Below are 14552 nucleotides of genomic sequence, written 5' to 3'. Positions count from 1 at the left end.
CCCTCTTTGAAATGAACCCTTAACAGTCAGAAAGTCTGACTTATTATGATCAGCCTTATCGACAATCATTAAGGCTCTTATATTTCAGTATAAATAATTCAATTAGTTTATTCAAGTGTTTCTCCCTACTTTAGTGTGCAGGCTACTGTGTACTATGTGTACTGTGTATATGAGCTTCTGATTCAGCCGTATAGAGTCCAGAAACTCAAGATGTCCGTGGGTTTTACTCAAATGTATGACGAAACAACTTGATCATTGCTCAATAGATTTATTCAGTTAAAGTGCCATTTTAGATTATTCTTGAAATACAGTTATTCTGCCTTGTCCATACTCCTGGGGGTAAGAGATGGAGAAATACAGTTAGTCATATTCACGTGCAATACAAAATACTGACATTAAAAGATTAGTTACCTTATCAAATCCAGGAAAGTCAAGCGCAGTCCTCTCTGTTTGGTGTCCGGTTTCCTTTTATTCCCATCCATCCCAAATCTACGGGTCACACCTTTTCCCTCTTGCTCCCTCATCACTTCCTCTTCATAACTCAATGTTTGGGATCCATCCATGCCTTTGGAAAACTGAACCTTTGAGCGAATTATTGAATCAGTCGCTTCATCTCTGGGCATCACAGCTTCTTCTGTCAGCTCGTCTCTCATTTGGTGAAAGTCATGCTGGTTAAGGACATTCAAAGTCATCTCCGCTATCAGTGGAATGTCAACCTCTTGTGGAGCCTCAAACATTCCAGGTTTTCCAAAAAGCTTTTTGATTTGAGCTTCATCTGCAAAAGCAGCTTTTTCCATCTGTGGAGGGATTGGCCATCCATCAACTAGTGTAAGAAGATTCAAATCGAAAATAGGACCATCTTTTAGTTCATTTGCATAGTGATCTCTGATCTTGTTGGTGGGTGCATTCAGAGGAGGCTCCTGATATGAGGTTAAAGGTCGCTGCTCAGGAATGTATCTTGATGTGGTGTCTCTTGCCTGTAACTTAACTGTCAACTTGTCTTCAGAAACCTTACTCTCTCCATGTGCAGGACCTTGGACCTGTCCAGGTAGCCAAAGTGTCAGCCTGGCAACTGGGTCCTGACTGATAACCACCACATCCTGAGGGGGTCTTGATAAGGAAGTACCAGAAACTATTGCTGCACCATCAGACTGCATGGAGCATGCATGCGGAGCACAGGTGGTCTCTTGCATTTCAGAAAGAGAAGGCTGAGGACTCATCTCTACACGTTTGTCCACAACAACCAAAGGGCCAGTGCTGACGATAGCCTTAGCATCTGAAACGACACGCTGGAGTTACAGACCAGAAGAAAAAAAACAGAGTCCATCATCGCACCTTTTGCAGAAAACTGACCTTCAGACAGGTGCTTGACTGGCAGGCCTCTACACTTCGCGATGCAGCACTCACAGACCTCTGCATTTCCTCTCAGATCCTCCCATCTAAAAACAAAACGATCTGATCAAGTAATGAAAGTTCACAAAGTATAGTTTAATGTGTGTACAAGTACCTTGATTGCATCATGTTATAGTTGCAGGATTTAGAGCCAGTGTGGACACCATGGTCTGATTTGAGGACACTGCAGTGGATGTACAACTTCAGAAAAGAAAAAAGGAGGTTGTTTAATTAAACTGCAGAACAAGAAAAAAAAAGACTTAACAAAACTTACCTCAGAAAGAAGATAAGATGTGTTCAGAACAAGATTCACTACATCTGCTCTGCCAGAGGTTACGAATTCGATCACAGCATGAGAAGAACCCAACGGGGCTGTGCATCTGCAGAGTATCACAGGTGTTTAGAACATCATGGACATACATTATATTAACCCCTGACTGGCTGCTTACCCTTTATTCATTATGACTGCATGCCTGGGTCTAGTCTGAGGCTCAGGGAACGCAGAGACAAAACAGGACTGGATGAAAAGCTGCTTCTGTTCAGAACTGAGTTTGGCAGAAAGCTGGAGGTTGACAACCTGCCCTCGCTTGTAGATGTTAGTTTCTGCATTACCAGTCCAAGTTGCTGCAGAAACGATTAAATACTTGTTATTGCAAAAGAAGGAAACAAATCCAGCCTAACAGCATATGTTTTACTTATGACTCACGATTCATAGCTTTGATGTTAAAGGTTTTGCCAGTCTCAGGAAATGGCGTGGAGTCAATGAAGTTTGGATATGAACTGTAATGACACGCATTCTCCTTTAGTATGATAATTTGACAGATTTACAACTATTTTGGCAAATCAAAGGATGCACCTTTTAGGTATGCATGAGATGTGCACAGTGGAGGGAGATTGCCACCCTGTTTGGAGAGGTTTTTTGAGATTCAAGTGTAGAGAGTTGCTAAACATCACCAAGCCATTCTGCATCTGTAAGAGAAATCAGACAATCCTTACAAAAGCTGTGGAAATCAATAACTATTCAAACATGTTGTTCACTTACCACAGGTGTGGTTCCACACTCATCCAAACTATAGGTGAAGACAAATTGGTTTGGTAGCTCGCTGTTGCTATAGCAGCCCACACCCAGCTGTAGCTCCTCTCCGGCCAGTACGACACCATTGAATCTCTTATCAACCAGCAGAGTTAGCTTTGATTCATCGCAGAACACCTCGACTATGGGAACCATCATGGTGTGAGGTAATTCAGCCAGCTTGTGAAAGTCAGGCTGCAGAGTCCGCCACGAGCTGAAGATGGTGTCATACGGGGTGAAATCAAAATTGCTTTCAAATGGAAAAGGCCTGATGTTTTCAAATAATTGTTCAACATCCTGGAAAAATGTGGCATCCTGCGTTCTTATTACTGGTTGAGCAGCAATTACGTGTACAAGAAAAACACAGACAAATATCTCTACACTCCCCATTGCAAGCCTCAAAGTGGGATAATTTCTCTCCCACCACAGGTGTGTCTTTAATAAGGTGCAGGGAGGAGGGACAGGTGTTAGCAATCAAGCTAACGAGGCCAGTATGCTGCATTCAACACTGCAGCCAGTCTATATGCTACTAGTGTGTCATTGTGAGACAGAAGGCATTCAGCAGATGTGGTAAATCCATTTTTTTTTTTAAACACACAAGTAGTATAAGATTGTATATTTTGTTGATTTTATTCCTGACTTTATCTTTATCAATCCCTGACACCTGAATTAAACTGAATTTTACCTGTTCCTCAATAATATCATTCTTATCCACTTTTCAGAACTTGACATTTTACCAGGGCTATATAGATGCTCAATTGTACCATAAATGTTGAACATCTTTAATGGAATTGTGCTATTATAATCCTTATGGAAATAATTGTGCACAATATATATATATATATTTTTTATTATGTTGGGGAAAGAAACACTAAATAATCGTGATGACTAACTCTGAGGAAATGTTGCACAGCGGCGCAAGTAGTACACAGATTATTATATTTATATATATATATATCTATATATATATATCTATATATATATATAAAGATATAAAGATTTAACAAAAGTAAAAGTAGCAAAACAACAATGTGACTGAATACTTGCTTACAAGGATAAATCCTGCATTTGAAATATGTATGCTCATCAAATTAATTTAAAGGGCCAAAATTACTCATTACACAGAATGTTCTGTAATACTATCACTTTAGTGTTGTAGCTTGTAAGCTTATGGGTAGGCCTACTAGTAGCATGGATTGTCGGGTCAATGTAGTAGAGTAGACATCTACAGTGTTAATACCACATCTCATTCAGCATGAGGCCTAGGTTACTAATACCCTTGTTGTTGTAATAAGTTCCCATAAAATCCTGCAGTGAACAAACAAGGGAGTCACTGTAAACCACTGTTCAGTTAACTTTCAGTATAATCATGAAGATCCAATACATTATATGATGTTTTTTTTCTTTTTCTGATAATATAATAATTGCAAACATTTAGAAATATCTTTTTTTTTCATGTATGGATAATCAAGTTTACTAGTATAGGGTCCCAGTTGCATGTGTTTTGGTTTTGAACAGATAAACAACGTTTCCCTTTTTTCTTGTAGAGTGAGCCAGCACGGGGGTGGAGCTTCAGCTCAGGTAGGCGGAAGGTTACGCCAGTGTCCTGCAGGTAAGCGGAAGTTGAGGAAGACAACGACCCCAAGCTGTCAGAAATGACTTTAATACAACTTCTACACTAATATGATCTAAGGGGACATAAACGCCACCATGCCGAACTCAGGTAAGTTAACTTTTAATGCGTGTTTGACTAAAGTGGCTGAATATTTGTCTGTTGCGCGCTAAAGTTTTTAGGCGTGGTCCGCAGTCCGTGACTGAGCTCAAAGGAGATGAGACGTAACAAACGTAGTTAACATCTTTACTGGTGTTTGGGTGTCGAAGCTTAAGTGATATACGTTCATTTTCTGACAATAAAGTTTATTTATTTAGTTAATTTGGAGTTTCACCAATACAAGTTAAACTTTGGGTAGCTGTTGCATAGATCCATGATAGAGGCTGTTGATAGGTCAACATCTTAACATTATAACCGAACATAAATAAAGTAACGCGATCAAAAATAATTTACTATGTTTTTGTGTAATATGGGTCATGTAACTATAAAAATAGAATATCATATTGCATTTTACAGCTTATCTTTTATCATATTGGAATATAAGATCAAGTGGTTATCAGAGTGATAAGGGTTATCAGAGTGATAAGGGTTATTATCACTACATGCCAAAATACTATGAATAATTAAATATTTATTTTGTTAGGGTCTGTACATTACAGTGTCAACATTATACTTTCAATATTATGACCAACACGCACTGAGTTTTTCCTGCAGCTCCTAAAGGCTGTAAATAGTGGTGGCTAATGTTTGAACACTCCACCCAAAGCTTTGTCCTGTTTGGTTCATGAGGGGCTTGCATTGTCCTTTACAGGTGGGGGATGATTCAACTTTCCTCAGAGGAAGGAACAAAATTAGGGATGCTCCGATCAGGGAAACAAAGTACTTTGCAAATATAATTCCTGTTTATTATTATTATTATTATTATTATTATCAACACAGTTACTCTTTTATACATTGAGGTAAATGGTAAATGTGCATGTATGTCGTTAAGTATGCGTTTACAGGTGAATACGTCGGCATTTCCTGGATGCAAAGTCATCGACAAGGTATGACAGCTGCTTTGCCAACTGTGCGTTGATGCTTATGATAGCCAGGCCACTTAAGCGTTCTTGTGCCATTGAGGTACGTCTTCATAAGCTTCAGTTTGGAAACGCTTCTCTCAGCAGACGCAACTGTAACAGGAAGAGTTACTGCAATGCGGAGGGCAATCCAGAGATTTGGGTACAGTTCCTGTAACTCACTTTTGTGGAGAAATTACAACATCTCCAGAGCAGGTTTTAATATAATTAATGTAAATAAGCTACTTCTACTAATAATAATCATAATCAATTCAATAATATAAATTCTATATTATTTTATTATAATATAGTTGTAGTATACTCAAGACAAAACATGCTTATTACATGCTCAAAAACTGATATTTCTTAAATCTGTATTCAAATGTAGTTCCCTCTGCCAGCAATGTATCAACAACTACACACACATTTCTATCAGTATTTCTCTGTGTTGTGGTTGACATGATGATGACTGTTACGGCCCGTCAACAATCACATGAATCTCCCGCCCCTGACACACAAGCAGCGGTTTGATTGGCTAGAGCTTGTACTAGCATATGATTTGATTGGCTGACGCTTCCACCGAAAGCTTCAGAAGCTTCAAAAGTTGAACATTGCTCAACTTTTGCAGCCTGAAACGCCAAGAAAGCTCCGCTCTGCTACCCAAAATTCAGTTCGGCGAAAAGCGAGGCAACGTGACGTCACCCCATTCAAAGTGAATGGGCAGACGCGTTGGAAACCGTTTTTGAAGCTATCGAAGCCGCTGCTTGTGTGTCAGGGGCGGGAGATTCATGTGATTGGTTGTTGGTCGAGCTTCAGACACGCCCGCCGCCAAGCTTTTTTTGAAGCTGTAGTGTGGACGGGCCGTTAGAAGTTAAGGGGAGAGGCTGAGCATCACCATGAAATGTGCAAATTGACATAAAAATGAATAAAAGGGGAAAAAATGCTCCATGTTTTTTCGGCTGTAAACTTCAACTGTTATGTTAGCCAACCTATGAAGCCAACCAGACATACCGTTTATCACTCTCCCTCCTGTAAATTAGCAGATAAAAGGCATAACATACTTGAATGAATGGCAAATAAAGAATGCTGGAAATAACTGCATCTCCATCAGCCTGCTATGCAGAGATTACCTTTTTCATGTCGTTAATTGCAGCTGATGCGCGGAGAACTGCGCACAAGCCGAGCTCATAAGCCGAGGCCCCATGCAGCCTGCATGATCGGCCTGTAGGAAGGGACGGCCCTGGTTGTACTGTCAAAACATTTAAAGACATCACCTTAGACTTTGAGAAACAGGGAAGGGCCTTTTTCACTATTTTCTCTTTGGCAGGATAATCGATAATGGAAATAATGATGGGTTGCAGCCCAAGTCAAATCTTATTTCTACTTCCTGTAGGAGTATGCTGTGCCAACCTGAAGGATAACAAAGCCCTGATGAAGATGGGGTTGGGGCTGGTGCTGGTGGGCCACGTCAACTTTCTTCTTGGAGCGCTGGTGCACGGCGCTGTGCTCAGACACATCAACGTGCACTCTCAGGCCCGGACCATGGTCTACGCCATCTCTAATGTCATCGCCATTGTGGCAGGCCTGGTTGTAAGTGGGGCAAAAATTCACTATGTATATGAAAAACTTGAAATCCAATTGATAATTTCCAGTGAACAGTGGTTTTAAAATAATTTTTCCTCAACAGACTAGAAAAACATTGACTAAAATGCTGCTTGAAGCCTCATATTTAATCTGTATATATTTTATGAATTCTCTTTGCTTTTTTTCTCTTGTGACCCCATAGGGAATTATTGTTGGAATAACTGCCATTGTCCTGTCCAAAAACAAGAGAAACAGGATCCTGGTAAATGCTCTTCCCCTCTCTCTGCCACTGCTTCTCCCTCGCTCCATTCAGCACTCATGTGTCATTTGCTGGCTCTTGTTAGAACTTGTCCTCTGTTTCTGAGGGAATGCATGTGTGTAACATGCAAGATTATATCTTATTATTTAAATAGCTAACATTCAGGTCCATGCGAATATAGAGTATAGTTAAATATTTCCTGTCTTTCCCGTATTTGCTGTGGATTGTATTCCAGGGTCCTAGAGCCTTCCGTTTACATTTAATTGAAAAGCCTGTTATCTCCTGTGTATAATTGTCTTTCTACGAGGTGCGCTTTTACTTTCTTGTACCTTCTCTTTGCAGCAGTGGGTCTTGTTGGTGTTGAGCTTCCTGGCCGGCCTTCTGGCGGTCGCCTCCTCTATAGCCTTATTAGTTTCTATGGCAAAAGCCATTAGCAACAGAGGATGGGGTCTGCTCACACACTGCACGTTTTCTGAATCTGGTCTTGGCTCTTCCAGCGTCACATACGAATGCCCCTTCGACCCCACACGTGTCTATGTAAGTTGAATGTTAATATTCATCCATCAGTATTTTTTATATTTTCTTGAAATGCCTGAAAATCATCTTTCTTTTGTCAACCAGGGGACAACAATCATCCTGTGGGTTCCTCTCATCTTAATGTCCGTGGTGGAAACAGTGTTTTCCTTCCGCTGCTTCGCTGCCTGCACTTCATTCCTCTACCTGTGTCCGTGCAGGAGGAGGCCGACCCAGGCCAGGAGGGTGAGCTGCTGTCTGATCAGTGTTGGACCTACATATGAAGATAATAACATATTATGTTATCGTTCAGCCAATACCTCAATATAAAAATGATATTGTAGGGTTAATCAATTATGGTTTCACTAAATATTAACACAATGACATTTTGGATAAATGATCCTCAGTAAGGTGAATATAATGACAAAGCGAGTAAAGGCAATTCGTTGAAGAGCTACACAACAGTCTGGTGTGTTCAAAGAATTACATCACTTGTGTAATGTAATACAGCCTTTTAAAACCATGCCATATCACAACATCCAGATGATTAGGCAGACCTTTGATTTTTTATATACATTTTGTTAACCTTAATGTAGATGCGGCTGTGATGTTTACCTCTTTCCAAAGTGCAAACAAATCAATTTAATTTCTACAAATACTTTTAAAAGAATGATGGAGGTTAAACATGAATATATTTGAAAACTAGAAGGGCCAGAACTCTATAAAGGCTGTTGCCATTAGTAAAACATTATGTGTCTCTACCGTAGACTGTATATAAAGAAGTCTATGTACTCTGTGATTCAAATCAACTTTCATTCTTCACTGGCCCATGTTAAACCATTCTATTAAGGTTCATGAACATATGGAGTCATTTTTCTGTAATAATCGTGACAAAACAACCTGAAAACATAACTCCCTGTGTGGAGGTAACAACAAACTAATAATTTAACTTTAATACCTCAAATAAAGTCCCTACTAACACAGCAGCAATGGAAAAGCATTAAATGAAGTGAATGTTATAAAAGTGACCTGGCCTGGTTTCACTCTATCCACAAATAGCACTGTGACGTTGAGTTTAATACAGACAAATGGAAGATAGTGGCCCTGCTGACAAGGCAAACCTGACAGAGCGGGTGGTAACTGTCCTCTTCTCATGTGGTCTCAGTGCACATCACATGGTTGGATCAGTGGCTGGAAATAAACTCCAAAAGCACAGATCACAACAATGGCTCAGTTTATTACCATCATTGGACACACCTGTGTTGTCACAAATGCATATTAGAAAAAAAGATCTTTATAAAATTGCAATGACATTATTCAAAATAATGTAAATTAACTTTTTTCAGTCCAAGAGACACTATGTTGTAGTTTGGACTTACATGTTAACCGGCCCTGCCATTACGATATGCAGGCAGATTTGTGCTTAGCGATTTAAAATGTTTAAACAAGTCGAGTATATATGTGGTTTAAAATTGATTAATTGCTATTCAAAAGAGAGGCTAATGACACACTTTGAAATTGACACTTAGCACTAGTACCAAAGATCAGTCTGTATTTTAGAAGTCATTTTCTAGTTACCTTTGCTAATGATATTGATGTTTTACCTTATCTTAAACTAAATGTTTGTTATGTTGTAGGTGCGTATCCAGAGACCTGTGGACTATCCACCGCTTCCTAAAGCACCCGACCCAGTGAGCGAGGCTGAGGCGGAGCCTGAGGAGCCGGCAGAGCAGGACGAGCTGTTGGAAGAAGTCGCGGTGGATCAGAGCGCATGGCTCTGAAGCTCCTACGCCTAATTACATGGGCTAACTGCCTGGCTTACCTGGATCAAATGAAACACTTTGTGAAGTTACTGTGTCTGTTACAGATTAAATGTCTGAAAAAGCAAAGGCATTATATTTCCCTGTGATTAAATACTGCTGTTGGATGGTTTTAAGTTATCAGATTTGGGTGTTGCGATGTCTCCCGTTTGTTGACATTAAAATGTTTTTTATAAAATGTAGTTTTGTGTATTATTCTGCCAGTTTAACATTTGTATTAACAACAAAAAGGTACATAATGTTTAAGGGTAGTTTTTTTTATTGGTGTTAAAAGTGTGTTTTCACACATGGTCTGTCAGATTTCAGAATACAAATATATACAACAAATGAATTCTGGCATTTGTCTTTCTTCCCATTTAAGTACTTTACGCTGGATATTCAAGTCCAAATTCATGTGGAATTTAAGCCCTGACATCACGTGACAGGACTCAAAACATTATCAATAGTGTGGCGGGAGTCCCAGGGATTTGAAGATGTCAATGTGTGAAGGACACATACTAAAATAAGAGTGTAACTGACCTTCACTGTGCCATATGAAAAGGTTATCAGGTGTTCACAACCCTTTTAACCAATCTCAGTGACTTCAGCAGGCAAGGCCAGTGACAAATGTATTACAGAAAAGGATCTATTGTATAAACATGCTTCAACTACATTTTCAAAGACACATGACAATTGGGACTGAAAGACAAAACAGTAGCCAAAATATCTATGATTTAAATAAATCGTTAAGATATATAAAAGCATACATGTACTAGCCATCTTTACACAGTTGCATTACAAGGGAAAAGTAGGTGTCATAGAATAAAAAATAAATGATAAAGAATACAAAAACAATACTCAAAAACACGCAGTTTGACCTCGGTCCATAAACAGGTAAGGTTGAAAAGGTGTCCTAGAAAATATTAAGATCCCTATCCCATTTTGAGGAAGAAGGGTCTCATTACAAAGGTATATTTCTTCACCGATTTCCACAGCAGCAGCCTGGAAAGATGATTTATCCAAACAAAGCTTGTTCTTATCAACCGAATTGGCACCATTAGCTGTCGAGGACTTCAAGGCGTCTTGGACTCTTCCTTCGGCCTGAACGACCAAGACAGAGGAAATGATTAGCACCACGCAATGACCACTTCCTGTAAAGTACGGTCAATATGTGTGTGAAGTGTTTTCTTACTTTGATGTGTCCATTTTCTCCTCCTCTGGTGCCTTCTCTTCTTCTTTGACTTCTGTAAAAGAAAACAAACACATTTTTAGCAATCACAACAAAACCACCAATGAGATAAAAATAATATACATATATTTTTGTATGTATACCTTTCGTTTCCTCCTCAGTCTTCTTCTCCTTTTCTTCTCCCTCCTTCTCTCCTTCAGTCTTGGCTCGCTTGGCTTTCTTGAAGCTGGCTGCGTTTCTGCGGCCTCCTTCGCCTTCATCCTCAGAATCAGAGAACTCCTCCTCACACGCTATCCTCTTATCGTGAGCACGGACTGAAGTTAACAGAGCATAGGGTTCAATTAAAACATGGAACACTAGTTTGAAATAGATAAATATGTAAGAAAGTTATGTCTACGGAAGAGGTTCTTACTCGAGATACGTTTGTTGGGGTCATCCTCCTCCTCGTCTCCACTGTCCTCCTGCACAGCGTCCTCGGGGATGGCCTGCATCTGGACCCCCGGGGCGTGGGGCAGCATGCGCAAGTTCTCAAACAAGCGCTGCCTGTAGAACAGAATGCAGGTTGAAGATACTGAACACTAAAGGGCCGGAGATAAAAACCTGTACCCAACGGCAACATATGGCCAAATTCTTACATTTACAGGGTTGAAACCGCTATTTAAAAGTACAATTTCAACACTTTCGAAAGTAGCAAAAATTTCTACATTTTGTTACTAACGTGTGATTTGAAATGTGATTGCGAAAATACACATAAATCCAATTTGATGCACTTACTTGATCTTCTCCAGGTAGTCATTGGTGTTCTGGTTGGTCATGTTGGAGGGGCTGATGTGCAGCTTGAAGTCTGGTCCAAAGTACTCAAAGTAGTCGTTGTATGGGAGCTCTGAGAAATGTAAAAATGTTTGCTCATTAGATAATAATCAAGAAGTTAATTGATTGTTTGTATAAGGATACTCAAGTCTATATCTCTCTTTTCACTTGCTGGGAAACTATTGCAACTGCAGTTTAATCAATGGATCTGACAGACTTATTAATAGATTCAATTATTTCTGAAACATTCTAAAATGTTTTGTTTACCACCACACCACAGAATTTGACTCTAAAGGGCATAAAAAGACTCACCGTTGGGGATGGAGGTATCCAGGGCCACAGCCGTCTCATAAGTCCAGCAGCGTGCCACGTTACGGATGGTGTAGCCTCCTCCTCCCAGCATGAGCAGTGGCAGGTTGAAGCTCTTCATGTACTCCACACACTTTGCATGGCCTGAGAACACAGAAGGAAAAAAAATGAAGATTATTTGGCTTGTCAGATAGACTGTAGCCAAGGCATTGCAGACAGTTGTTCCTCTAAAGAAAAAGGGACGTTTTGTTAATTTACCTTTAATAGTGAGGTTAAAGCAACCGAGCCTGTCTCCTGACAGAGAATCAGCTCCACACTGCAGAACCACTGCGCTGGGTTGGTACATCTCCATCACCTTGGCCATGATCTGAACAAACAACAACATCCACTCTTAAAATCCTTCTTTCCATCAGAGAGATCACAACTACCCAAACATCAAAGTCAAGTCTTCGTTTACTTACAGGTTTGAATATGGCTTCATAAGACTCATCGTCAATCCCATCCCTCAGTGGGTAATTCACAGCGTAATATTTACCCTTACCAGCACCGATGTCCTGCAGAGAACAAGAAAGATGTTAGCTAACCTTATAACTATGACAATGTGACTCCAATCTGTAAAACATATTTCAAAGCTTACCCTCAGGTCGCCTGTGCCAGGGAAGTACTCTCCGTACTTGTGGAAGGACACCGTCATGACACGGTCTGTGGTGTAGAAAGCCTCCTCCACACCGTCTCCATGATGGATGTCAATGTCGATGTACAGAACTCTCTGGTGGTATCTGAAAAGAGCAAACACACCCGTTAGGTGATGAAACTTTGGATTTAGCCTAAGAAAAAACATCTTGCAGACTATTGTCAATTTGCACATTTATAAGGCTTTCTGAAAACACATGTGCTTGATTAGGGGAACAACTAGACCTTAAACAGTACTTGTTTTCCCAAAAATATCACAATTATATCCCCTTATGCAAAAGCAAACCAGTACTTGAATGACTATGATAGGTCTTTTGTACTCACTTCAGTAACTCAAGAATTGCCAGAACAATGTCGTTGACGTAGCAAAACCCGGAGGCCTCAGACTTCTTGGCGTGATGCAGGCCTCCAGCCCAGTTGATGGCAATGTCCGTCTGCTGTTTGTTCAACTTCACCGCACCAGCTGGAGAACAGAAGAGTTAACAACCTGCCAATACTGAATTTGACAGATTAATGGGGGAACTATGGCATGAAAATAGTTTAACATAGCATATTGTTCCAGCTGAATTTACAAACAAAAAAACGTACCAACAGAGCCCCCTCCTGAGAGCTGGCAGAACTCGAATAACCCATCAAAAACTGGACAGTCCTCTCCCACATTAACTGCAAATCAGCAGCAGATAAATAAACACATTATTGCTATTTCTCATTTCAGAATGTATGCAGTTAGTTTGATGAGCACAAAGACAATGTCTTTACTGATGCAAAGGACATCTGTGATTAAACTCACATCTCTGCATTTGTTTGCTGTATTCTGACATGTTGTCCGGTCGAATTGAACGCAGGAACTTGATGTAATCATCACTGTGATACTTGGTCATCTCTTCTCCGCTGGCTTTGTGTGGACGCTGAAACACAGAGGACAACTTAGTTCCTGAGACACATAAGGCAAGTTGGTGTGGCTGATTAATTTAAAATGTTACTTTTAACATACATAGATCTCCATCTTTCTGTAGAGTCCATAGTTGAGCAACAAGTTGTGAGTCATGCGGATTCGGTGGGGCTTCATGGGGTGCCCCTGTCCGTAGTAGTAGTTTCCAACATCACCTGAAATATAAAAATAATAAACACAACATGTTGGATTTTTTTGGTTCTATTTCAAATGTAAACGTTCAACAAATGTAAACACAAAGTAAAAAGTAAAAAAACAGTAGGTCCTACAACTTCCTGGTCTGGGCTCTGAAAAGATCGTCGATGATTTCAACAAAAATGTATTTGGGATCCTGCAAAAGAACTCTATAAACTACATCCTGGAGTAAAATCGGGTCTATGAAAGTAAACTAAGTACCCAGCTACATTTCCAAGGTTGCGCCATATTACACGGATCAATAAATCGAGACCAAAACAGTATATAATGCTAACTACCGGGTATTTGGGGGAAGCACGATGAGCCGTTGTAAGGCTAGCTTGGTGCTGGCGTTAATTGAGGCGACAATGAAGTACTCATTTACCCATTGTTAGCTGTGTAGCTAGTAACGGCTACTAATTTGGTTTTAAATTCTGCTATTTGGTGGATAAATGCATGCAAGTGTGTTTTACTCGAAACTAACGCATCAATTGGAACCGCGGATATACTATTAGGGCATAAATACTGTCTGTGGACTTAGCAGCTCTGCGTTACACTGAGATGATGAGAGCCGCCTGCGACTCAAGCTAGCTAGCTTAGCTAACGTGCCAGGTTAGCACAAGAGGCTGAATAAATAAACTACAACCTTTGTTGGCACGAAATGCAGGATTTCACACATACGCACGAACGGTTTGTAGTGTACAAGGACAACAGTACTCACCGTCATAGTAGTAGCAAACTTTTTTCTTTGTTCCTTGAGAACTAAGCGCCATTTTACTGCCTTTTCTTGGCTTTCCCCGCACAACGCAAGATACAACAACGACGAGAGGCGGATAGTTTGTATCAAGGCGAATCAATGGGAGGTAATGATAGCTACCTTCAACAGGGGGCGATAGAGTTATAGCCCGTCCCACTCTGTGACGTATTTGTAGTTTTGAACCCCTTTGCAGATTTGTCATTGAGTACATCATTGCATTATTATGGGAAAATGTGCTGTATATTCTTCAAAACCCAAGGCAACAACCTTTATATTTTTGACAAATGTGATAAGGACGATGGCAGTTTTTTCCCATAAAAGTTTATTTAACAGCAAACATAGGCCTATAAGTAAAGTTAATAGTTTTCCTAATGGAGTA

The 14552-nt window shown here is 40.1% G+C and overlaps 3 protein-coding genes across 3 annotated transcripts; 1 reads left to right on the top strand and 2 right to left on the bottom strand.

Moving 5' to 3' along the window:
* Window positions 1-252: 252 nt before the first annotated feature.
* zpcx (zona pellucida protein C) lies at window positions 253-2880 on the bottom strand. Its single transcript, XM_079694414.1, has 9 exons — window positions 2435-2880; window positions 2249-2361; window positions 2099-2172; window positions 1842-2016; window positions 1667-1772; window positions 1508-1593; window positions 1354-1439; window positions 412-1276; window positions 253-333 (listed from the first exon to the last, which is right to left on the bottom strand). The coding sequence occupies exons 1-9, from the start codon at window positions 2852-2854 to the stop codon at window positions 312-314; spliced, it is 1947 nt and encodes a 648-aa protein (XP_079550540.1). The 5' UTR covers window positions 2855-2880; the 3' UTR covers window positions 253-311.
* Window positions 2881-2900: 20 nt separating this feature from the next.
* tmem54a (transmembrane protein 54a) lies at window positions 2901-9492 on the top strand. The gene is made up of 7 exons (XM_079694419.1): window positions 2901-3034; window positions 4012-4187; window positions 6528-6724; window positions 6921-6980; window positions 7320-7514; window positions 7599-7736; window positions 9128-9492. Exons 2-7 carry the CDS (start codon window positions 4175-4177, stop codon window positions 9269-9271), a joined length of 747 nt encoding a protein of 248 aa, XP_079550545.1. The 5' UTR covers window positions 2901-3034; window positions 4012-4174; the 3' UTR covers window positions 9272-9492.
* Window positions 9493-9551: 59 nt separating this feature from the next.
* Window positions 9552-14294, bottom strand: LOC307047444 (putative histone deacetylase 1-B). Its single transcript, XM_079694417.1, has 14 exons — window positions 14138-14294; window positions 13285-13397; window positions 13081-13198; window positions 12879-12953; window positions 12615-12753; window positions 12235-12376; window positions 12059-12151; window positions 11856-11964; window positions 11601-11741; window positions 11253-11361; window positions 10891-11021; window positions 10622-10792; window positions 10482-10533; window positions 9552-10390 (listed from the first exon to the last, which is right to left on the bottom strand). The coding sequence occupies exons 1-14, from the start codon at window positions 14187-14189 to the stop codon at window positions 10363-10365; spliced, it is 1473 nt and encodes a 490-aa protein (XP_079550543.1). The 5' UTR covers window positions 14190-14294; the 3' UTR covers window positions 9552-10362.
* Between the last annotated feature and the right edge of the window lie 258 nt (window positions 14295-14552).

This window comes from Notothenia rossii, assembly GCF_949606895.1.
Source record: "Notothenia rossii genome assembly, chromosome: 7".
Lineage (NCBI taxonomy): Eukaryota > Metazoa > Chordata > Actinopteri > Perciformes > Nototheniidae > Notothenia > Notothenia rossii.
This window is presented reverse-complemented; position numbering and strand designations above follow the sequence as displayed.